Source organism: Sciurus carolinensis, chromosome 7 (assembly GCF_902686445.1).
Source record: "Sciurus carolinensis chromosome 7, mSciCar1.2, whole genome shotgun sequence".
In the NCBI taxonomy this organism is placed as follows: Eukaryota; Metazoa; Chordata; class Mammalia; order Rodentia; family Sciuridae; genus Sciurus; species Sciurus carolinensis.
Window position 1 is genome coordinate 88162366 of NC_062219.1, and position 27462 is coordinate 88189827.

At 32.4% G+C, this 27462-nt stretch overlaps 1 protein-coding gene across 1 annotated transcript in view; it reads right to left on the reverse strand.

Annotated features, from left to right (window-relative positions):
* Positions 1–27462, reverse strand: part of Rims1 (regulating synaptic membrane exocytosis 1) — a 449118-nt gene that overhangs the window by 69459 nt on the left and 352197 nt on the right. The window contains 2 exon segments of the mRNA XM_047559146.1: positions 21464–21630; positions 26916–27028. Of these exon segments, the coding sequence (XP_047415102.1) occupies positions 21464–21630; positions 26916–27028 (280 nt within the window).

A 27462-nucleotide genomic window follows, 5' to 3' on the forward strand; every position in this document is an offset into this window, starting at 1 on the left:
TCTGTTTGTTTACATACTACTCCAGGAAATGTCTTGTACACACTGAATAAAAGCACAGTCCATAAAGTCTGGGGTTAGGTTTCCTTGTTAATTTTGGTCCTACGGCTGAGTGGTAAAATTGAAACTTCTAGTACTCTTTACTAAAAATAGATTTTCAATTGGTGATAAAAAATCTCTTACTATGTGTATATTTTAGGGATAGCTATCAGATGAACAAATATTAGATCCCAATGTATCTCATATTTAACAGGGCTCCTATTCTGAATTGATCTATATAGATTAATAAGTTCCTTTATGATTCCACTGTGAAGAAAAGATCCTCAGAAAAGAAACTAAACTTGTAATACTTTGAATATTTATAAGAAAAATCTATCCTTAAAAAAATTGCTAACTTAGAAGAACTTTAATATAAGAATCTAAAACCCAAAGTACACAAATCCAAGTAGTCTGATAATTTTGGCTGAATGGCATTATGAAAAACACCATAAGATTTCACTTCACATGTACTAGGATAATTATAATAAAAGAAACTTTGACAAGTGTTGATGAGAATCTGAAAAAAAATTGGAACCCTCAACAATGCTGGCTATAGTGTAAAATGATGCCACTGCTTTGGAAAACACTTTGGCAGTTTAGTTAAGTTTAAATATATTGAAACTCAGAGTTACCATGTGATACAACAATTACATTTAAAAGTTAAACATAAAGTTACCATATGACCCAACAAATCCATTCCTAGGTATATGTACAAGATAACTGAAGATGCATATCCCCACAAATACTTAGATATCAATACTCATATCAGCATTATTCATAAAAGTAATAAAAGTGAAAACAACCCAAATGACCACTCAACTGATTGAAAAATAAAATATGGTATACCCATATTCTAGATCAATAACCATAAAAAACAATGAAATACTGATCAACATTACCAATGTAGATGGAAGTTGAAAACATACTATGTGAAAGAAGCCAGAAATAAAAGCCTACGTATGGCACAATTCCATCTAAATGAAATGTCTCAGAGTCAAATCTTTAAAAAAAGACTATAGATCAGTGGTTGCTGATAGCTAGAGAAGGAATTGAGATCACTGTTTATAGGTACAGGTTTCTTTGGGGGGATGAGAATTAAGTTACGTAATTAAATAGTAGTGATGTTACCCAACTTTGTGAATGTACAGAAAACCATCATATTGTGTGCTTTTTGTGGGGGTTGCTGGTGACAGAACTCAGGGCCTTGCATGTGCTAGGTAACATTCTATCATTGAACTACATCCTAAGATCTTTTTGTTTTATTTAGAGACAAGGTCTCGATAAGTTGCTGGCTTTGAACTTGTGATCCTCCTGCTTCACTTTCCCAAGAAGCTGGGATTATAGGCATTTGCTACTGTGCCAGGCCTGGATTATATATTTTAAAAGTGATTTTCTTTCACTACTGGTGATTAAATCCAGGCCCTCATGTGTGTTAGGTAATCACTCTACCACTGGGCTATATGTCAAGATCTTTTTAAAATTTATTTTCAGACAGAGTCTTACTGAATTGCCCAGAATGTCCTCAAACTTGAAGTCTTCCACAGCCTCCTGAGCAGCAGGGATTACAATAGCAAGCAAGTGCCATTACATTCAACTATTTTTTTAAAAAATTGTCTTTTCCTACATTTTGTCAGTATAGCATACATAACCACACAACTTTATTTCTGAAGATTTAGGTTGATTTTCTCATGGACAGACAGGTTAAGCTGGAATTTCTTCCTAACACCTATACTTTTTTTATTTAATAGATAAGCTGACATTTCTTCCAAAAATGTTTAATATTATGGAAAATATTAAGTGATATAATAACTAAGTTGAACTATAATTCTAAAAAAATCCTCCATTATGAGGAGTAACTGAGTTTGTTGGAATGTGCTTTTTCATATGTAGAACCAACTCTTATAAAGTCAGCACATGAAAGTGGCTAAGCATTTGTCTTGTGGATTACAGGACCTTAGAATTACAGGTAGAAAGGAAGGTCTACCCTGAACTTTAGCAGAATTTTGGGAACCTCATACTGTAGTGGAAGGGAAGCCTGGTGGCAGTTAACACTTTAGACCACACTGTAAACTATAGGTATAAAGATACAGCAAAGGCAAAGGTAGAATAAAATCTATACACATTTAATAAAATTGAATATGTCATCAGTATTGTCATTATTATTTTATATATATTTTTAAGAAATAAAAAATACTTCTAAGTGAACTATAACATGCCATTAATGGTAAAATACATACTCATTTAGATGGTTGGATAAAACAAATATTGTATATCTTAGAATCATATGATGGAAATGGACAAGAAACTAATTTCAAACCAACAGTTTTAAAAAGATTGATTAAAAATTAAAACATCATAAGCTCACTTTCCCCAACATAGACTAAAAAGACTTGTGCTGTTTAGAGATATTCAAGTGATGGATCACATAAGACAATCAATCTGCACTTTTAGTTGCCAGATTTGATCTGTTATTCCAAAGTAAGGGAGCTGGCATGAAATTCTGAAACAGGATGAAAATATATGGATCTCAAATGTCTAATTTCATAAAGTTAGAAGAATTTCAGGAAATACCTGAGGGGCTATGTGAAGATGTGTACATTCTTAAATTAGTGATAAATTCAGTTTAAGAAATATTCCAATCAATTTTAATATATTCAGTCCATCCAAGAAACCTAGAGGTCTATCATGTAAACCTAAAGGGGAGAAGTAATATAAGGCATATTAACAGTAACTAAAATACACCAAGGTTCACAATTCTGTTTACAGTATTGCTAGTCCTTCTCATTAGTTTGGATCAATATACAAGTTACTAATCACACATGGAAGATATGAACAGAAACTTTCTAGTCAATATTAAAAGACCACTCTCAGGATTCTATCTCATAATTTTCAGAGGTTATAATACAAGAACAGAGGATTGATAACCAAGATGGCATCAAATACTCCTATAGGTGTCTGGTAGAACTAGTGTGATAACAAGCATCAGTTAAAACTGAGGAACATGTTCAAATAAGACCACTGTTTATATCCAATCCCTTCAAATAGGCCAGAACTTCAGAAGCCATAGTCTGTGTGTAATTTGTATTGAATCTCACTCTAACGAATATACATGTGTTGATTTTTATGTGAGGTTCTAAGTAGTCTTCAGTGTTGTAGTCTTACACATATTTTCTTAGTTTATTCCTAGGTCTTCAATTTATTTCTAGGTGGTTCATGTTTTTAATTATATTAGATTGATGGCATTTTGTAAATTTAATCACCAGAGGTTTGTTATTTGTAAATAAAAATAAAATTATTTTTCTGTATGGTGGACCTTGCATCCAATGAGTTTGTTAAATTCATAGATTACTTCTAACACCTGTTTTGCAAATCTTTTTACTATATGTATAATCATATAAACTGTAAATAATAATGGTTTTAATTAACTTCCAATCTTTAATGCTTTATTTCATTTTACTATATTTTCAAATTGCCAGAATGATCATCTGAATACTGTTCAACAGAATTTGTAAAAGTGGCCAATGGCCTAGGGAGAAAGAATTAAATCACTATTTCACTATTAGGTACAATGTTATTTGTAAGATTATTTCAGATAATTTTAACCTCATGTTAAGAATATTCTCAGTTTGCTAAGGGTTTTTTTTAAGTCATAAATGCATGTTAAATGCTTTTCACTTAACCAGAATAATTAGGTATTAGGAATCTATTGAAATAAACATGATTTCTTTCATCCTATAATGCATTACATAAAGAGAATATAAACCAATCTTGTATGTATGGAGCAAAATCCAAACTTTTTGGTCCTAATGTCTTCTAATCTATTTTCTCTCTCTGTTATATACACACATATATATGTATTATACATATAATAGTTACTATATGTATGCTATATAATATATATTTCACATTATATAGACTTGCTACTTACTTTTCAATTATCCCATGTACTTGTTCTTTTACTTCTTCTTCTTGCCCACCTAGGTTAATTAGGTATTTTTATTACTCTACATTGTTCCACTATCAATATCTGAGTTGCAAATTCTCCTATTATTGAAAAGGTGACTAAAGATTAAAATATGCACCCTGATTTATAATCTTATTTAAATTAGAAATTTTTACCATTTTCAGAATAATGCAAGAACTTTATAATTATTTTAATTCCATTTAAAACCCTTTCACTTTTCATACAGATGTTTTTACATATTTTTAATATATATTAGCTTTAACTACCACAAAATGTTATCATTATTAACTTTTCCCAGTGTTAGTTTTTCTTCAAGTTTAGTGCTTCCAATAAAAGACTTTTTTCAATATGAAGAACTCCCATTAGTATTTTTCATAGTGCACATCTGCCGGTGATGAAATCTCTTAGTTGATCTATCTACCCATGCATTCCTTTACTTATTGTCTGAAAGATGTTTTTGCTGAGTAATTAAACTTAAGATTATAAGTTAGAGGTTTTCATTTTTTCCTTTCAGTCTTCTTTCCTTCAGTTAACTCTACTGAATTTTGGGATTCATGGTATCTGATAAAATTTCAGCCGAAGTCTTATCCTTACTTCCTCGAAGATAATATATCTCTTTTTAATCCCTGTGACTTTTTTAAGAAGTTTTTTCTTCAGTTTTCTGTACTTCAAACATGATATTGTTATATTTTCTTCTCTTCATATACTGTGATATACTGTGGGGTTTTTAAAGTGTTTTTTTTGTTGTTGTTGTTTGTTTTTGTAATGTGATGTCTTAACAGTTTTTTGAAAATTCTGTCAAAATCTCAGTATTCAGGTATAGTTTCTGTGATTTCCTCTCTTCTGGGGCCCAATCAAACCCTTTCAACAATTCCACATCTTACTTTCTCCTCCAACTTCTTTCTTTTCTCTGTATGATTTATAGTCTTTCCACTGACCAGCTAAATCCTATTTTTCTGTTTATAATATTCCATCAAAGATACATATTAAATTATTTTTGTATTGCTTAATTTTGCAATTATCATTTAATGTTTAAAAAACTGACTCCAAGATGAGGATAGTGGTATATTCCTATAATCCCAGCAGCTTGGGAGGCTGAGACAGGAAGATCACAAATTCAAGGTCAGCCTTAGCGACTTAGCTAGACCTTAAGCAACTAAGTAAGACCCTGTCTCAAAATTAAAAATCAAATAAATAAATAAATAAAGGACATGGCTCAGCAGCAGAAGTGCCCTGCGTTAAACCAGGGCCAGAACCAAAACCAAAACCAAAAAAACTGATTCCAGGTCTCTGATAAGCACATATGTTCTCCTATAGTTTCTTGAACATATTAATCATGGGCATTTTAAAGTCCCTATCTGCTAACTCTTGTTACTTTTTAGTCAGTCATTAGTTTTTCTTTTTATATTGCCAAATGCTGTGGATGAAACCTGCTAAGACTCTGAATGGTATTTTCTTCCAAAAGGGGTAAATTTTTTCTTTGTTGACAGTTGGATTTCATCTTCTTTCTGTGTAGAGTTGGTTTAAAGTTTGGCAGTGTTAATGTCACTCCCAGAGTTTGGTCCTTCTCAGATTTGTACAGGAAACTGAAGGTGTTTATCAGGCCCCTCCAACTCTGTGGGATCTGGAGTCCAATATGTCTCCCAGGCACCCTGCAGCTGCTGGAATCTGCCTGGCTCCACAGCTTTCTAGCAGCTGGCTTTTTGGTTTCTTGGAATCTTTCCCTGAATGTGCTTAAATCACTAGTCAATAAATTACTTTAGGGGAATCTGGCAAAATTTGAAGTCCTTCACTCATAATTTCTACTCAGTCATTTCAGTTACTGTTCTCTGCCTGGGCTCTGTTTTTCATGCCACCAAATTGGAAAGTACCTTCCGAGAAAACTGGGGTAAACTTAGCACTTACCTTATGTTTTTCCCCTTTTTTCAAAAACTGGAGTTCGTCAAATTTCTGCCTGTTTTGTTGCTCTCAAATACCTTCCAACAGGTTTTTGTTTATTGTTTCATTTGTCTTTGTAGTTTTATACCCGGGAAAGTTAGTCTTATACAAGCTGTACTGCCAGGCCTGGATCTGTGAGACTGTCATATTATTGCTTATTTTAAATAAAGACAGAAATATCAAACCTGTTACATTGTTTTCAAAATCTTTATAAAGTTAATAATGAAGATGCGTGTGTTATAACTGTGCTACAGCAATTCATTTTTTTGCAAACTATGTTCAACAACTCAAGCCACTTCCATTGATTGCTATGTAGTCCCCCAGTGTCCTGCTTCTACCACAGACTGGCGGACCTGGGATGCTTCTGCTACAGTCCATGGTGTTTGATATTCAACATGGTGTTTGATACTCAAGGTGTATAAACATTTTTCAAGGTGTTCCAGGACTAAATACTTTCCCGGTTGTCACAGATTCTAGCTGGGCAGTTTGGGTTGGGTTTTCAAGGTGTGACATTTATTTCAGAAAACTGAACATTTCTATTCAATATCTGCTTCAAGTAGTCACCTATTTAGGGTATTTCCACTTACTTCGGTCTAGATTACACTGAATTTAAAAGCTGTTTTTATACCATTTGTAATTTAGGGATGTTCCTGGCTCCTAATTTCAATTAAAGGATGTTTTTTGCTATTTCTTACAAATTAAAGAGGATTAAAACATTTGTCATTTGCAATCTTAAATCTGTAGTCATGAAGTCTGTCTGGAAAGTAAAATCAATAGGACTTGACTTATGCGAATTTGTATGCTCAAATACTGCCCCAAAAGAATGAGTATGGATTCGTGGTAGGAGAAGAGAGATGAAAAATCTTAGATAATGTAATGGTTAGTGGTCCTCCAAAGGGTCACAGAGCAGACAAAGTGAACCCATGGTATTAAATTTCAGAGATGGAGGGCAATCATAAAAAGAATATCGACAGGTTCCTTATGCGGTTGATAACTAAGAGAGAGAAGAGAGAGAGAGAGAGAGAGAGAGAGAGAGAGAGAGAGAGAGAGAGAGAGACACACACACACAAAGAGAGAGACAGACACAGACAGACTGAAACACTGAGTTAAAAGGAAGATTGGGGAAAGTGAAAAATTAAGGTGACTTCCAGGTTTTTAAATTGGGAATTGAATAAATAATGGCATGGAAAGAATATCATTCTGTTCATATACTAAACAAGCCAATATTGCATTTATATTTGTTCTGAGAAATGTGTTTTAGAAGTCCTAATAAGGACAGCAGTTGAAAATATATAGTCATGTATAGTCCAATATAAATGCTAGTATAAACACACACATACATATACACATATGTCACATAGACATACATAGAGGTTTTTAAAAGTTGGTGTATAATATCCAGTGAAAACTAAAACATGAAAAAAAATTCTCAAACAACATATGGATCATAAATTGTATAAGTGACTTACAAATGATAAAGTCTTAAAATTAAAGATGACTACACAAAATGTTTTCTTAATTTATCTATTATAGCATACAAAGGAACAAAAAAGAATAATTATTTTAGATGGTTTAGGTAGCTATGAAAATATTTCCCTAATTATAGGAAACCAGCATTTATGTCTTCTTGAGGTCTCTGCCTTCTTGATTCTGCTGCATATGTAATAGGTATTAAGTTAACAAATGTTAATTAATCTGTGATCGGTTACCACACCTATGCTTTAAGACAACTTAATTGAGATCAAGGTAATAATATATTGAAACGAGTAAAAAATAGCTCTAAATGATAATTTTCTAAATAAACAAAATGTTAAGGAAAAAAGTTCTGAAATTTTTACCACACTGCTTTAAGTTTAGAAGATAACGAGAATGGTATGAAGTCTATTAACCGTGAAAGCTGAAGCAATGAGCCTGGAAATAAAATATATTTTTCAGGACAATCCACATCATACTATGTAAAACTAAAACTTCTAGAAGAGAGTGAAAAGTATTTCATTTACCTCAAACACCAAAATACATAGCAGGAAAACTGACCAACTGAGACCAATATAGACCTATATAGTAGTTTTCTTTTCTTTAAAATTATTGTTATTTCTTAGTGTAGTATTCTGAAGACTCATAATATTTTATTATCTTTCAGTCAAATTATGGTGCTATCTGAATTCAAGAAAAGTTTAAAATTAAAAATTAGAACTAGATCTCATATTTTACTTTTTTCCCTGAAAATCATGGCACTAAAATTAATTGTGCCAGATTCTGGCTTGCAATTATGTTTTTAAAGCAGCAATTACTGTGCTTTCTAAAAATAAGCTATTCCATAGACCTTTGATATGTAAAACAATAGTAGTAGAACTGCTTTAGTTGGAGTTGCTGGAGTACTGCATCTAATTGTTCTTATCATCCTGCGGCATTTTCTTTTTCCTCCATGGGTACTTTTCCCTGTCTCTAAGTAACTCTAATAGTACCAAGGCAAAGCTGACCAAACCAAAGATTGGCATCCAGGTTGAGAGCAATCTATAGGAGAAGGCTGGGAGACTTGCACTGTCTTGTCATGGGATATTTGATTGCATGATGCTCTTTATTCAGTTATCACTAACAGCTCTCTTAATCTCAGCCATCCTTCTATACTTTGCCTTTTAATTTCAACATTCTCTGAGTCCCCAGAATCTCTTCCTTAGTTTGAGCTACATCTACCTTTCCCCCACACCTTAGTTCTCCATTACCTAGCTTCCATTACTCCTCATGACTTAAACAGTTCCATTTTTGTAGGAGCATCCTTCTTTCCAGGGAGTTTTGAGCCTTCAGCTACCTTCACCTACCCCTTTTATGTTCCTGATTGCTATTTTTTAAGTACAAGATAGGATGAACCTCCAGTTCAAGACACAAATTGCATGTGCTGTCCTGGCACTGACTCTCTAACTTGAGATAAAGTCTCTTAGATTGTGATTCTTTCCACTTTTCATGAAAATCTACATTTTTCCTACGTATTAATTCACTTCCTTTTTAAATAAATAAAATTTTTAAGTGAGTGTATTTTTAAAAAATCAGGAAAACAGTAACACTTCAAATATGAAGAAATAGAAATTTTTGGCAACGTGGTAGGTGACGTATTCTAAAAAAAAAAAAAACTTCCATTCCCAAATGACTAAAAATGATGGTAAAATTGCAAATAGACTCAGTTAAAATACCAATTTGAGCACATAGGAAAGAAAGACATACCCCTTAACCAAAAGAGCAAAAAGCAGTTGAAAACAGGCTGGTAAGTAGACCATGAATATCTTGGGAGATTTTGCAGATAAGTTTAGAGTTTTGGTCCATGCTCTGTGAGAAGTTAGAGACAAATCCCTGCCTGAGCCATATCCTTAAAGAAAAATAAGAAAAAGCATGTGTCTCAGTCAAAGAACTAAGTCTAAGAACCCTCACTGGTGGAATTTTTAATGAACCATTTTTCAGGAAGAAGAATGATCCCAGAATGAAAGTCTAAGATACATCAGGAACAGTTGCGGGGCGCGGGGGAGAACAAAACTAGAAAATATGTGGGTCAATATAAACATTTGAAATAAAAACAGTAGGCAATAATGGAAGAGAGAAAACAACTTATAATTAAAACACAGGAAAATATATAAATGGTGGAGGACTATCAGTAGAACTAAAGTGTATGATAGCCATACTTTTTCCTCCCTAGGAGGAGTGAAGAAAATTCATTAACTTTAAATTTACTACTTAACTAAATATAGTACTTAAGACACTAAATTAGCCAGTAAAACTTAGAAATAATACAGTTTTAGAGTAATGAAAGGGAGAAATTAAAAAATAATTCCATTAAATACCAAATAGGAAAGAGGGAAAAAACTAGAATAATAAGAAAAATTGAAAGCCGAAAATAAGGTCGCAGAAATAATTCCAAATCCATTGGAAAATCAATATAAACAAAAATTAATATAAGCCAGAACACTACATATTAGAGCTTGTGAAGTCAGAAGAAAAAGATTAAATCCAACCAAATGTTGTTTTCAAGACACAAAATCGACACATTAGTCACAGGAAGGTTGATATAAAAGGTTGATATGTACGATTAGACTGAACACTTTTTAAAAGCTTCTGTCTCTGGAAGACAAACAGATGTAAAGCAAAAAAAAAAAAAAATCTTAGGGATAAAGAGATATACTAGGTGATGATAAAAGTTAAAATTTGGTGGAAGATAAGAGTTCTGAACTTGAAACTGATTATATAATCTTACATAAAGAAAAATAGAATAAAAAGAAGTTAACAAATTCTCAATCATAGTTGAACAGATTTTAACTGAGCATTGTGAGTAAATATCAGATGAAATAGGCATAACATTAGTAAAGCAACGGAAATTTAGAACAACGTAAATGTGGTTCATGTATTGAAAACATAAATAACCATACGTTTAACAATTAGAGATATGCATTCTTCTCAAGCACTTACGTAATATTTGCAAAAATGATCAAAGGTCATAAATCAAACTTCAAAAACTTCAAATAATCAGTGCCAGACAAAACACTGATTACAATGCCAGTAAGACAACCAAGTTAGAGATAAGTAACAAAAATCTATAAAAAATACTCCACACCTTCAGAAATTCATACTTACTTCTAGATAATTAATGAAAAAGGAAATACAATGTGATGCAATTTAAATATATGCAGAATTACACAAAAATGAACATGTTACAAATCAAAATTGGTGAGATACAGATAGAGCAATATTTCAAGAAAAAAGACAAATAATAATATTAGAAAATACAGAAAAATAATTTTATTCCTATAAAAGAACAGAATGCAGAAAATATGAAAAAAAAGACATTTCGTGACAGCATCAAAAATACATGGTATGGAAAACTATCACAACAGTTACTCATGTATAAATTTTTTAGAGAACATTTTAAAACTTCAGTGAAAAGACATTAAAGAAAGTAAAACCTAATAAAGAAATATACAATGGAAGAACTCAATCTTCTAAAGATTCCAATTCCCTCAACTCAATTTATATATTTAATATAGTTCAGACCAAGGGTTTATTGGTAGAACTTAAAGTACTTCATGTAATTATTGTACTTATTATAAAATTATCACAGAACTTAATGTACTTATTGTAAAATTTATGTAAGAACAAAGTACAAAAACAGACTTGAGTTAGAGTAAAAATGAGATGAAGAGACTTGCCCTACCTACTGTGGTACCCATTATGAGTTTACCAATAAACCCTGTTAATTATGGTAACGCATTATTGGTATTGAAATAGATGCTAGGTCCATGAACGAAGGCCAGATACAGACTTAGATTTTGTGAAGATTTAACAAAGAACAGAACTGGCAGATTTCTCCTGACATATGGAGGTAGGACTGGGTGGGGGAAGTAATAGGGATGTAGTCATAATGGTAATACTTGACATTTTAGGGGTGGCATTAGGTCCATGAACATTTACTTTTATTTATACCTTATGTGTATCTTAAATATTACACTATAAATTACTCCAAAAGTTTAGGTTAAATGGAAGAAAGTTTTTTTAGATTGGGCTGGCAGGCTGTCAATTCTGACTCTATTGCTTACTGGCCATGGGAATTAAGAGGTTACTTCAATTTTATTTTATTTGTAAAATGAGATTAATTATATGACAGTACTCTTTCACAATGATGCTACTGCATGTAAACCACTTGTCATAATACTACACATGAAATAAATTTAATAAATTACAGTATTTTAAATACATATAAATTACTGCAAAAATTATGAAAGTGACAAATGAAACAGGTGAAATTTGTAAAGCACTGGTTCAGAGTGAAAGAATAGTCTAGCCATTGTGAATAATAGGTTAATAGTTGCAGGAATATGAATATGTGCCTAAGAAGTAAGTATTTAATGTGGATGACCTAAGTTCATGATAAGATCCCTAAAATGATGACTTATCAATTGATAAAATACTGCTAGTCTATAATTAGCAATCTATTCTCCAATACATAAATAAACTTTCAAATCACATAAAGACTTCCTTAAGAGCCACTATTTGCCTCTTTTCTCTTTGATGTATTCTACTTATAACACAAACCAGCTACATTAAGGATGCTCAATGCCCTATTAGCTATCCTATAGCAGGATGACTGGCTTATGGGAACCTCAAATTGTTACAAAAAAAAAAACTAATTCAATTTTCACAAAGGAAATAAAGCTACAGGGAAGCAGATTTCTAAAAATACTGTACTTTTAAAATCCCACAAACAATTTATAGCAACCCCCCCCAAAGCAGACAGTCACTAAGATCTAATTATTATTTCCACATATAACACCATCTTCATAAGATATTTCTGGTTTGTTTTAAATTTTGAAAACTTTATGTAACTGTCCATTTTCAGTATGTATTGTATAGTAAGTCACTGACTTTTCTACAAACATGTTAGCTAATCTATAAGAAACTGACAAGAGTACAAAGGTTAAAAACAAAGCGGATGGAGCTGTTTCAAACTGTACCAGTTCTGCCTCACTTCAAAATAGTCTTAAATTGTTAGCAAGGAAGAACTTAACCAGCAGTTACTCACCTGTTCCAAGCATTCTGTAACTATTATCAAGATCATTATGTGGCTTCTATTCATAGTTCAAGCACTATCTTATTATGAATATGGCATGGTATGATAATTTAGGTATGTAGCACAATAGCTGATTTAGTGTATGGTATAGCAATAAGTAGGGTAAAGTGATTACTCTATTTACCATAAAGATAGTCTTTTTAGAGGGTACATGTGACATTCCTTCCATCTTTAATTTTCACAGGAAATTAATGTGGCAATGACTTAGCAACCTTAAACTATTAAAATTAAAAACATGATGAGAAGGAAGACACCAGAAGATCACTAAAATATATTTTTTCTCAGATGTTCAATATGCAAAATTTTCACTGTGTTCAGATTCATGTACTCTTTGGCATCTAATTTCCATGATATTTTATTCTCCTTTCCAGTACTTTGTAGATCTTTGTAAACTTTGTTTTTCATAGTACAACAGGCATGCATGCAAAATTAATTCTGGATAGTTAAAGTAAAATAAAATAATCCCTCTTGCTCACTCTGCAGTACATCTAATGTTAGTAGGTAAACTAATTAACACATAAAATTTCATTTATTCATTCTGAGCTATTAAAAGTAGTGTACACCTGTAATCTCAGGTATTCAGGAGGCTGAAACAGAAGGATCACAAGTTCAAGGCCACCCTAAACAACTTAGGGAGACCCTATCTCAAAATGACTTTTTTAAAAAAGGGGCTTGGGTTTAGCTCAGTGGCAGAGTGCTTGACTAGCATGTATGAGGCCCAACATCAAAAAATTCTACAGTTCAGTTTATTCTATATGCAATAATAAAAAACCTAAAGATTAATTTTAAAGGTTATTTTGTATTTCTTCACTGAGTTAAAGAATTATAGTGAAATAAGGGGTGTAAGAAATCATTCTTATACATTTTTCATATGATTTTCAAACGTAATTAACATTTTTCAGAAAATATTAACCTATGCATTTGCCCTCTATCAGCATTTAAAATTAAAAAAATTGTAAGCTATACTGTTTAAAATCTGCCCTCAAAATAAAACATTTCTGCTAGTATATGTTTACTGATTATTACACCTACTGACATCAGATGCCAAATTTTAGTAAATTTATAGTTGTAAGGTTATTATTTGTCCATGGAAGATACCTTCTCCTATTTCTTTCATGTCTTTCAAATTATGAGTGTAGAAAATAAAAATAATTGCTTTGATGATATTCCTTCCAAAGGATAAGAGAAAACAAAACTATTTGCATAAGACTTGCTCTGTGAGTTTGTTTAATGACATCACTTGTGAATACAAGCTAATTTGCTAAAGCACGGAGAACATGTATTACAAACTTAAATGCTACTGAAAAATTGTTGGTTTTGGATAAGGCTTCTAAAATACTAACAATATCCGACAGTAAGTTTAGGTGCCCACATTTGCTTTTAAGGCATGATTTTGTATTAAACACCTGAAATTTGTCTGCCTTGAATGAAAGAGATAAATGATGAAGATGAAAAACAATCAGAACTATGCCATGAAAAGCTCCTTTTGAGGATTAATATCTTCTTTTTTAAAAATATCTTTATATATAAAAATAAACATTCAGAAATACAATATAATTATTTCTGGTTTCTATTATATATGCATTCTATTATCAATTATGCCATATCTACTAACATACACAGTGCATATTTTATAATTGAATGCAAAAATATTCTTTGAGAAATATTTATTTGAGCAAATATTGAATTCGAATTGTGAAGTATATGAAGAACAAATATGTAAAAAAAAAAAGAACTCCAAATCTTTATTGATGCTTATTATTCTGAAGCACCAAGTGTTGAATATATATTATGAGATCATTCTTAAGTTTATATCAATCATTTTTAATCCATCTCAACAATTTTGCAGAATAACTTTTAATTTTTTTTATTGTAAACAAATGGGATACATATTGGTTCTCTGTACATGGAGTAAAGGCATACCATTTGTGTAATCATAAATTTACATAGGGTAATGTTGTTTTATTTTTTAATTTTTATTGTAAACAAATGGGATACATGTTGTTTCTGTTTGTGCATGGAGTAACAGCATACCATTTGCATAATCATACATTTACATAGGGTAATGATGTTTGATTCATTCTGTTATTTTTTCCTTCCCCCCCACCCCTCCAACTCTTCTTTTCCCTCTATACAGTCCTTCCTTCTCCACTCTTGCCCCTCCCCACCCCCCATTATGTGTCATCATCTGCTAATTAGCGAGATCATTCGCCCTTTGGTTTTTAAGATTGGCTTATCTCACTTAACATGATATTCTCCAATTTCATCCATTTGCCTGTAAATGCCATAATTTTATTATTCTTTATGGCTGAGTAATATTCCATTGTATATATATGCCACAGTTTCTTTATCCATTCACCAACTGAAGGACATCTAGGTTGGTTCCACAATCTGGCTATTGTGAATTGAGCAGCTATGAACATTGGTATGGCTATATCTCTGTAGTATGCTGATTTTAAGTCCTTTGGTATAGACCAAGGAGTGGGATAGCTGGGTCAAATGGTGGTTCCATTCCAAGTTTTCTAAGGAATCTCCACACTGCTTTCCAGAGTGGCTGTACTAATTTGCAACCCCACCAGCAACGTATGAGTGTACCTTTTCCCCCACATCCTTGTCAACAAATATTGTTGCTTGTGTTCTTGATAATCGCCATTCTAATTGGGGTGAGATGGAATCTTAGTGTAGTTTGATTTGCATTTCTCTTATTACTAAAGATGTTGAACATTTTTTCATATGTTTCTTGGTTGCTTGTAGATCTTCTGTGAAGTGTCTGTTCATATCCTTAGCCCATTTGTTGATTGGATTATTTGTATTCTTCGTGTAGAGTTTTTGAGTTCTTTATAGATTCTGGAAATTAGCGCTCTATCTGAAGTATGGTTGGCAAAGATATTCTCCCACTCCGTAGGCTCTCTCTTCACATTTCTGATAGTTTCCTTTGCTGAGAGAAAGCTATTTAGTTTGAATCTATCCCAGTGATTGATTCTTGCTTTTACTTCTTGTGCTATGGGAGTCCTGTTAAGGTAGTCTGATCCTAAGTCAACAAGTTGAAGATTTGGACCTACTTTTTCTTCTATAAGATGCAGGGTCTCTAGGCTGATTTCAAGGTCCTTGATCCATTGTGAGTTGAGTTTTGTGAAGGGTAAGAGATAGGGGTTTAGTTTCATTCTGTTGCATATGGATTTCCAGTTTTCCCAGCACCATTTGTTGAAGAGGCTATCTTTTCTTCATTGCATATTTTTGGCCCCTTTGTCTAGTATGAGAAAATTGTATTTATTTGGGTTTGTGTCCATGTCCTCTATTCTGTACCATTGATCTACCTGTCTATTTTGGTGCCAATACCATGCCATTTTTGTTACTATTGCTTTGTGGTATAGTTGAAGTTCTGGTATTGCGATGCCCCCTGTTTCATTCTTCCTACTAAGGACTGCTTTAGCTATTCTGGGTTTTTAATTCTTCCAGATGAATTTCATGATTGCTTGTTCTATTTCTGTAAGGTACATCATTGGGATTTAATTGGAATTGCATTGAAATCTGTATAGCACTTTTGGTAGTATGGCCATTTTGACAATAATAATTCTGCCTATCCAAGAACATGGGAGATCTTTCCATCTTCTAAGGTCCTCCTCAATTTCTTTCTTCAATGTTTTGTAGTTTTCACTGTAGAGATCTTTTACCTCTTTGGTTGTATTGATTCCCAAGTATTTTATTTTTTGGGGCTATTGCAAATGGAGTTGTTTTCCTCATTTCCCTTTCAGCTGTTTCATCGCTTGCGTATAAAAATGCTTTAGATTTATGCGTGTTGATTTTATAACCTGCTCTTTTGCTGAATTCATTGATGAGGTCTAGAAGTTTTCTGGAGGAGTTTTTTGGATCCTCTAAATATAGACTCATGCCATCAGCAAATAGTGACAGCTTAAGTTCCTCTTTTCCTATTCGTATCCCTTTAATTTCTTCAGTTTGCCTAATTGCTCTGGCTAGAGTTTCGAGGACAATGTTGAATAGAAGTGGCGAAAGAGAACATCCCTGTCTTGTTCCTGTTTTTAAAGGGAATGGTTTCAGTTTGCCATGGGCTTAGCATAAATAGCCTTTACAATGTTCAGGTATGTTCCTACTAACCCTATTTTTTCTAGTGTTTTGAGCATGAAGGGGTGTTGTATTTTATCGAACGCTTTTTCTGCGTCAATCGGTATAACCATATGATTCTTATCCTTAAGTTTATTGACATGATGGATTACGTTTATTGATTTACGGATGTTAAACCATCCTTGCGTTCCAGGGATGAACCCCACTTGATCGTGGTGCACAATTTTCTTAATATGTTTTTGGATATGGTTTGCCAATATTTTGTTAAGGATCTTTGCATCTATATTCATCAAGGATATTGGTCTAAAATTTTCTTTCCTTGATGTGTCTTTTCCTGGTTTGGGTATGAAGGTGATATTAGCTTCATAGAATGAGTTTGGTAGGGTACCTTCCTTTTCTATTTCCTGGAATACTTTGAGAAGTATTGGAATGAGTTCTTCTTTGAAGGTCTTATAGAACTCAGCTGAGAATCCATGGGTAATGTTGTTTGATTCATTCTGTTTAACTTTTAATTTAATGGTTATTTACTCTATGCAAACATGATGGTCTTTTGTATTTTTATACTACATCTTTCTCTGTAAACTTAAACTGAAAACCTAGGATATGCTTTGTACCATTCTAAGTGAACTATTCAATCAAGAGGGAAAAACACTGAACCACTTCAAATCAAGCAGTTCACCATGGATGGGTGCTCAATTCAAACAAAATGTTCCTGAGTGGACAAGATGTTTGTTGTAATAACCAAAATACCAAACACAAAACCTTAAAAACAACAATGTGTAGGCTGAATTATTAGGAGGAAATGTAGTAAGCACTATTTAGAAAATACTGGTATTTTGAGCGACTACATACGTTGGTATTATAGGATAAGGATGAGGCCATGTCATATGGTTTCTTTTTACCATCAGTTATGAGAACTGGGTACTAGATTAACTTTTAGAGCATTAAACATCAGCTTTAAGGAATGCTATAACATATTCTAAATCCTTTATTGTCTTCCAAATTACAGTTCATCTAAAGCAATGGATAATAAAATACTTATGTCATGTGTGACATATATAAGACAAGAAACTAGTCCCTAAAAATATTTTTTTTTCATACATTAAAGACAGTATTTTACCAATGGTTTTGGGAAACTGGATATTCATATGTGGAAGAATAGGGTGGGGGGCAAGGAAAGAATGGAGGAAGGATGAATTGTATAAGGAAAAATGAGGGGTGGGAAGGGGGTGGGGGAAGGAAAAATAATAGAATGAGACAAACATCATTACCCTATGTACATGTATGATTATGCAAATGGTGCAACTCTACTTCATGTACAACCAGAGAAATGAAAGTTGTACCCCATTTGTGTATAATCAATCAAAATTAAAAAAAAAACAATCCCTATTTCTCACACTGCACAAAAGTCAATACAAAGTGTATCAAAGACCTAGGAATTAGATCATAAACTTTGCAACTGCTAGAAAAAACACAGGCTCAATCCTCCAACATATAGGTGTAGGTGATGATTTCCTCAATAGGACGCCTAAAGCTCAGAAAATAATACCAAGATTTCATAAATGGGATAACATCAAATTAAAAACTTTGCACAACAAAGGAAACAATGAAGCACATCCAGAGAGCGCTTACCGAAAGGGAGAGAATCTGCTAACCACTCTTTCAACACAGGATTAATATCTACAATATGTAAAGAACTCAAAAAACTTAATACAACAACAACAAAAACTAATAAGCCAACCAATGAATGGGCAAATGAACATTTCTCAAAATCAGAAATACAAATGGTCAACAAATATATGAAAAAATGTTCAACATCATTAATAATCAGGAAAATGCAAATCAAAACTACATTGAGATTTCTTCTCATGAGAGTTACAATGGCAATCATCAAGAATACAATAGTAAACATTGGTGAGGATACAGGAAAAAGTAGCATTTACATGCTGTTGGTGGGACTTTAAATTATACAAACACTACAGAAATCAGTATGTAGGTTGCTCAAAAGACAAGGTATGAAACCATCATATGACCCAGCTATAGTACTCAAAAGAACAAAAAGTCAACACATGAATACCCATATTTATAGCAGCACATTTACAATAGCCAAGTTATGGAACCAGCCCAGGTGCCCATCAATAGATGAATGGATAAAAAAAATGTGATACATACACAATGGAATTTTACTCAGCCATAAAGAAGAATGAAATTGTCATTTGCAGGAAATGAATAGAACTGGAGAACATCATGCTAATGAAATAAGCCAAATTCAGAAAGTCAGGGTCATGTTTTCTCGCATAATGTGGAAACTAAATAAAAAACGCGGGTAGGGGGAAGGATCTCATGAAAACAGATGGGAGATCAGTAGAGTAAGAAGGGGTTAGGGGAAGGAGGAAGGGAAGAAGAAGGGAAGTCCTGGGGAATTAAATGGACCAAATCATGTTTTATGCATGTCATAATGTGCCCCACTATTATGTATAATTATGATGCACCAATAAAAAGTTTAAAATTAGCCAGACAGAGTGACACACAACTGTAATCCTAAGCATCTCAGAAGGCTGAGGCTGGAGGATCACGAGTTAAAAGCCAGCCTCAGCAAAAGAGAGGTGATAAGCAACTCAGTGAGACCTTGTCCCTAAATAAAATACAAAATAAGACTAGGGATGTGGCTCAGAGTTTGAGTGCCCCTGAGTTCAATCCCCAGTACCCAAATAACAAAGAAATACAAAACAAAAAAGAAAGCTTAAAAAGAGTTTTAAACCCTAAAGTAAACTATAGCCTGGTTTAGTATGTGTCTCAAATATTATACCTTAATGTAGTTTTATAAAATAAAGTTCTTACACAGGATGAGAACTCAAAAGTTTACTGTTTCTTATTATGACAAATAAATACATTCAACTTTGTTCATTTTAACCATGAACTTGAATATACAAAATTATAAAACTTATGCAGATGTTAGCTACTAAAAAATAAAGAAATAATACATTAAAAACAATCATTCTTTAAGGTGTTTGGAAAGCAGGAGCACTGAGACATAGAATTTTGATGTTTTTATACTGACATCACTTTGTTCTGTCTCTTTTCCCCATTCCAAAACCATTAACTCTCAGTATTTTGCCACAATGTTGATGCTGGAAGGAAAACAGCTGTGTGAACTGTGTGTGTGTGTGTGTGTGTGTGTGTGCGCGTGTGCGCACGCACGAACCTGCATTTGTGCTTTTGCTCCTATGGGCATATGTAGGGAAAAGAATGCACATGAAAGGATAACTAGCCTCTGAGTGTCTGAGACTCATCCCTTCCCATATCTCAATTTTCCTCTATTCATCCTCATTATTCTTAAGAAGTAAAAAGATCAAATGTGTACATACATGGAGAATCAATGACATAAAGTATGGGATTACAAGAAAACTATCTCCCGTCAAAAGAAACTTGTTTAGCTAACAGTTTTAGGGTCAAAATATATATAACCCACTTATATAGAACAAACTGTCAGTTCTTGTGGATTTTAAGATACAGAAAAGGAAAAGAAAGTAGGAAACAGGAACATGCTTAAAGAAAATGGGCTTATCAATTAAAAATTCATTTGTACCCCTTTTTAGGTCTACCTTTCTCTCCAAAACTTTCACCAAACAAGAAAAATCTTGCAAATCAAAGAAGTGAGAGGTCCTCTACCTTGGGCTTCTTGTCATGACGCAGAGGTTGATTTTTTAAGTTGTCATTTTCCCCATAAAGCAATAGCACCATCACGTAGTTTCTTCCTTTTCTCTTTTTGTAAAATCATAGTCCCTCGTTGTTAATCTGCCTAGTTTCTATTTTTTGTTTGGTCCTAAAAACTCAGTTGAAACTTCTTAGGTAGATTTTTATAAGGCCATGAAACTGCTAATGGAAGATGGCTACTTTCAATTTGTTTCAAGAGACGACACACATGTAGGGAAATCCAGGAAGAAGGAGTCTTAGGAATATATTTTAATTGTGCATCAAAATGTGCAATAATACCAGATTTTCAAAGTATTAAAATGGTATTTGTTACTATTTTTAACATCTATATTTGGGACTCTCATCAATCATAAAACTCCTTCTATGAAACTTATATTTCTGAAAACTATTTAAGAACAAATATAAAATATGCTTTGTCCACAATCAGTCTGCTTTACTTTAGACAGTATCTGAAGGTCTGAGGTCTGTTCCCTTTCAGTAGGGTATCTGCCTTGTGAGAACACAAGAGCACCATGGGTGATTTAAAGAGTTGTCTTACAATTCACATAACGGAAATTAGGAATGTGTACTTTGTTATCAGATCCAGTCTACCCCTGAAAGGAGACCAAACATTATGGTACCGAGTAGAGGTGGCCACACTGCAACCAACAGGGAAAATATATCTTGCTCTCTGTATTTGCAGACAGTTAGATAGGAAGGAAGACAGTCATGCCCATTTATTTCTATGATCACACTACAATGACACAGTTGGTAGGTATGACTGCTACTGTCTTGCAAACCTTGATGTATTTACCATCTGGACCTTTATAGAAAGAGTTTCCTGACATTGGATGTAAGGATACTCTGTGGATTCCATCATATTAAAAGAAACTCCTGCAAATGTGACTGAGGAACCTCTAAAGTCATGACTATAGTAATTAACTATATCTGACAATAGAATCTAACTTTTTGTTAGTCATATTACACAGAACTTAATAAATGTTCTACCCACCCAGTTACTTTAATGAGATGTTCTGGCTATTTGAGCTAAACTGTACTCAAGAAAGAATATTCTGGAAGCTAGTCACATTTTATACCGTGTTTAAAGATCCAGTTAATGAATAGCATTGCCAACTCACCTGATTCTACCTCTGGGGCGCTCAGATTGCTCTGACATAAAGCTTGTGCTGCTGAGGCGTGAGGCACTGCTGGTTCGGGAAATGGCGGACACATCACTGACATCACTATCTGATGATTTGGCAGAGACGTTATCACAGCTTCTGTACTGATCTTTATGTATGTTATACTAAAGATTAAAAACAAGAAAGGGTGAGCTCCATCATGAGACCATGGAAAAAAGAGACACAGATGGTGAGGTAAAAGACTACTTAACCCACATCGAATAAAAGTGTGCCTTTGTAAAAGCAGGTGTGAAATCTAAAATAATCCAAACATTAACATGATTTCCAACATAAAAATCTATTATCATTTCAATGATAAATGGCTTATGAAAACTGAACACAAAATTTAAATGCTTGGGTGGTCAATTCAATGAATTATTTGTACATGCTTGAAATCTAAAATTGTATTATTCACTTTTTTCTTGAACATTAGTTTCTAGTTTTTGTTTTCCTTACTACCTCTTGTGTTCATTTTCCACTCTACTCATGGGACAGAGTGCTTTCATCTGCCTATACTTGTTCATTTTTTCTAAAACTACTCAATTTACCTGTGCACTTTCCTTTTAAGACATTATACTCTGCCTTTCAAATTTCTTCAAACAAATGTATCTCTTCACACACACACACACACACACACACACACTGATATTAAAGCTGAGGGGACGTGACATAACTGAGTAAAGCAACAGAGGCAATGACTGGACTTTACCTTTCTATTATGGTATTTTTGGATTTAAATTATTAACTATTAAAAGTAAAATGTGATTCCTATAGTATTTAAACATACACCTATCTGATATTTAAATTTGTCTTTATGTATTTTCTAAGATTTTAGGAATCATCAGGCAAGAGATTAAAACATGCAAAACTATTCTTCTTTCTACTTTACTCTTATTGCAATGAACCACACAATAAATAGCTTATTATTATATATGCATTATAATTATAATAACAAGGTAATATAATTTCAAATAATTTAAAATATTTAATATATTTGTTTTATTAGGTACTAGAAGGTAAGATACTATAACTTTTTTTAAAATTCTTTTTTTAGTTGTCAATGGAACTTTATTTTATTTATTTTTATGTGGTGCTGAGGATCAAACCCAGTGCTTCATATGTGCCAGGCAAGTGCTCTGCCACTGAGCCCCAGTCCCAGTTCGCTATAAATTCTTATATAAATTAAAAGAAAGCATAACTGAACACTTGGGCATTATGTTTCCTGCTAAGAAATTTGATTTTAGATTTATAAGCAATAATGCTGTGAAAATATCAATGTACATTAAACCTCAGAAAAAGTCATCTATCATCTGCTATTCCATATCAGGAGTTTGAAGAAATCTCAACTGTCTTGCTAAAATATACTACATAAGCTCATATTAAAACCTGGATCTCTCTCTATATATACATATACAAGAAGTACAAACAATAACGTTCTTAAAATAATCTTGGAGAAAGGATTCATATTTTCTTCATAATTCCTCATATAAGAATATTTTAGTCCTAAAACACTTATGTTTTAATTCTTCACATCTCATATGTGTATACTGGTCAAAGAATTTTACATCAGGCATGAATATAATTCCCAAATTATAAAATATGCATAAAATTATTTTTAAAGGATTTTTCATGATTGTATTTATCTTTAGAAGCCATATGGTAGATTATAATCCAAAGGAAATTCACTTATGCTACAATGTTCATAACTTTTTAATTTTGTTTCATCTAAAATTAATATGGCCTAATGTACTAAAAGTAATGTGATAATTCAGTCTACCAAACAAGTCTTTCATATCTGATCAAACAATCCTGACTGACTTGAATCATTTTTGATCAGAACTGTTTTTAATTTATAGAGCAGATGTGGTAACAACTTAATGTCATCATAGACTAGAAACTAAGTTTTAATACTTGTTGGGGTACAAAGCTCCAAATTACTGTTTTCTAAAGTTATTGTGATAAAAGAGATGAACTATGTAATAATTATGTTTCCAAATGTATTAGAATGATAGTTTCTCCATGAAAGAAATGGAAATAGGATCTGCCACCCTAAGAATTTATCCAGTCAGAGGAGATTTTCTAGCATTGTATTGACACCCAGAACAGATGCTCCCCTTATTTGGAAATGCCAACATAAGTAATAAGACTACAAAACAAGTATATGTGAGTGTAAATAGAAGTATTTCTCCAACTAAAAAAATTTCCCTTTCTATAAGTCATCTCTTTCTCAATCTCCTTGTATACAGGTCTTTGCATTAAGTGTGGTTAGTGTTTTTCCTATTTAACAATTTAATGTTTTAGTGGAAATATACTAATTATATTTTGAAGAACAGAATCTTCCAAGGAGGAATTTATACTGATCATAGAGAAGAAAAATAACTCATTAATGAGAGGGAAGGTTCTAAATATAGGACTGCTGTTTTTAGAAGTAAGTAATAATAAACACTCAGCAGCTACCCTACAAAACACATCTCATCAGTCTTGGCTGCTGTTCCTGGGTTACAGAAATATAAACAGTCTCTAAAATGTGAATGCCTAAATGTGAATTTACCCTCCAATTATGAATTCAATCCATCATTAAGCATGCAACTCTGACTAACATCAATAAAAAAATAGCATGGAGACACATTTCAAGGATGCCAAAGCAGTTTTATGTCTTTTCAAAAGCAAAGTCAGTGCTAATTCCTTACTCAGGATGGATTTTAGCATTACTTAATATTTTTAAAGAGGTACCACATTTCAAAAATATCTCAGGAATTATATTCATGAGATAATTTTGTGCTCCTAGTTCTGGAGCTTAATTAAAAGAATTTTGAAAAGAGTTAACTAATTTTAACTTGGCAATATTTTCAAATAAGGTGTATTGCTTCATCCAAAATGTCAAGTACATAAAAACAGTATTAAAGGAATAAAGCTCAAAATTTAATTTATAATGTATTTATGATAATACTGGCACTCAGTTTTAGCAGTAACGAAATATTTTCAGAATACATTCAAAATGCTTGGTGCAAAAGTATAAAAAACAAAAAGATAATTCCTCAAGTATATGAGAGAGGTTTGAAGTAACTGAAATGGCTACTAAAAACCATCTTTTAAATCCTATTAACATGTACAATTTTTATTTTCATGTATCAATTAAAAATTTAATAAAAATATTGGAAGCATTAATTCAATATGAATGTACATCTTTTACTTGACACAAATAGTAAAAAATGAGCTAATCATTTGCTATTTTATTTTACATATTTTCCCATCATCTATTTTACAAGTTCTTAAAGCTACCGTAACTTCAATCTCACACTTATTGGCATTACAAGCTATAATAATTTTATTAAGTGCTAGAGTCAATTAATATATTCAGAAAGAGTAATAGTAATATACTTGAAAGCAATGTTAAAAATATTCAAATGCAATGAAAGACAGAGGGTACTTATGCAAAGGAGGGAGGAAGGATAGAATATGCAAATGCGAATTAGGAGTCAATGGGCAACTTTGAACCAAGCTGGAGAGTAACATATGCATTTCAGTGATACAAGAACAAAAAAATTAAGTCCCAAATCACTTCACAGAGAGGCTTTATCAATTTCAATAAGTCACCTATCTTGGGAGCCTCAGTGTTCATAATTTTGGTAAATAAGTAAGTTGAAGTAAAAGAATATTTTGAGGTTTTTTTCAAGATCTCAATTGCCATGAGCCACAAAATGAGTAAATCCCAAACAAGATAAACCTACTTTTGATTTACCATGACTACAAGTATCAGTGATGATTTGGATTTTTAGAGCTCTACATTGCACAAATATTTTGATCAACTCATTAAAGATTGGAATCCTAATTCAGAATGATCTAAAAGGCTGTCAGTATTTTACTGATTCTTTACTTATCTCCTTCCTGCTTGCTATAGGGGCCCAACCCACCCTTGCTGTTCTATTTGACCTTAACCTCTGACATAAAGCTAAGAAATCAATAAAGTATTTTTGGCTTTAATGAAGTCTTTCCAGTTTAAAAAAACCTTTTGAATAAGTGCTTCTAACTGTAGAGAAACAGAAACAAACAAACCAAACCCTAAATTACCCTGACTTCTAGTTATTATCCCATTTGTTATAAAACAAAAGGTAATGATGCTATTCAAGGAGACAGACAAGTAAGCTGATTATGAGGTAATATCATAAAGAATAAGCTGTAGAGAAGATGTACAGAGCTGGAATCTGCAACTCCATGGAAAATCAAGGTATTCTGCTTACCAATTCTGTGTTTTACCTTACTGATTCTACTTTTTAAAAGTTACAAACTCTGGGAATTGGCATCCCTGAATCACAGTGACCCTCTGCATTCTGTTGAAAACCCTTTTTCATCTAAAGTAAGATAAAAAATGACAGACTTTATAGCATGAAAAACTCTGGGTTAGTATGGGTAACAAATCACATTTTGTCACTACATTTACTTTTTATACATCAATCACTGAATATCTGGCTCTATTATTTAAAAAATAAATAAGTTTTTCTAGGCTGGCTAGCTTTCAAGTTTTGAAAATAAATTAATGGTTTTTTCAAAACCATTATTTAAGCTTTAAAAATAAGTAGGCTTCCCTTAGTCATTATTTCAGGCTATCCATATTAATTAAATGTAGTTTCTTTTTATTTATTTTGCTTTATAATCAGTAATTCTTTCCAAAAAGGTTTCTTTATATCAAATTATAACAAAGGTTGACTTGTAATGGATGCTGCTACTTTATGGTAATTTTTAAAAAAAATTTAAGTAAACCAGATAATATACATACACTTACTTCTTAAAGTATAAAATTCTATGATATTTTAATTAAACTTACTAGATATTAACTATCATTTTGTAGACCTCTTAGTGTTTCCTTAGGAAATAATATTGAAATGTAGAAAATGTTATTGGCATTTGGAAGTGTGACTTCAGTTTCTAAGGGTTTGAAATCAGTTATTTTTCTTACTAAAGACTAATCAATAAATCTCACATAATTTTAGTCATTCACTAATAAATCTCCATAATCAATATCAGCTCAAAAAAGTGGTTAAGACTATAAGTATGTATCTTGATATTTTAAATGCAATATTTAAATGATATTCAAGTAACAAAACGGCTTCTCATATCTTCTTATTTTTGTGAACTACACAAATGTCAAACATAAGTGACTTATCAAGTATTTATATATTTTCATTTTAGAAAATATTAAGTCCAAGTTAATAAATCATATTTCATAAAAGTTACATGCTGTGAAAATACAAAGAGGAGGGAAGAGTTTTTTCAGTCTTTAGTAGAAGTTATGCTGCAAGACTGTCATTCTATGATAACTTCTGTAACTCAGTGCTGGCTCATCCTGATTGATGCACAAACTACACATTTCTAAAAGGGAGACTACTGGTTGGATACTACTGATTTTTACCTTGGAATATTGCTCGCGATCAAGTTCTTGACTAGAACCAGACCCTGTTGTCTGCTTAAATCGATGGACTTTCATTTTCATCTGTCTTGTTCGCTCCTCCACTACTAAGCTTGCTGCAAAAACACACAATGGAAGCCTATTAAAACACATGAAGCACCTTTAAGGAACTGAGTGGTTTAAGATTTCAATGCTTTTGAAATGATTTCAATTAAATGAAATTTAGAAATAACATGATAAATAAATTAAAATGCAAAGTATACAATACTAGCAACTGTTAATCTAAAGATGAACATGATTCAAATTACACAGAATGGGGAACACAATGTTAGTAACAAAAGTAGCCTATGTCGTTATCTAAGATGAATTATTTTTAATTCCCTTCATAACTGATTATAAGAAACTAAATTGTGAAAATGTTTTCAATTTAATCAGCTGTTGCATGTACATATATAGGGAAAACAAATATGCGTACTTAACACATCACACATATATGCACATGCTTACATGCATGCACACACTCACTTTACATCCTCAGCTAACAGTAGTC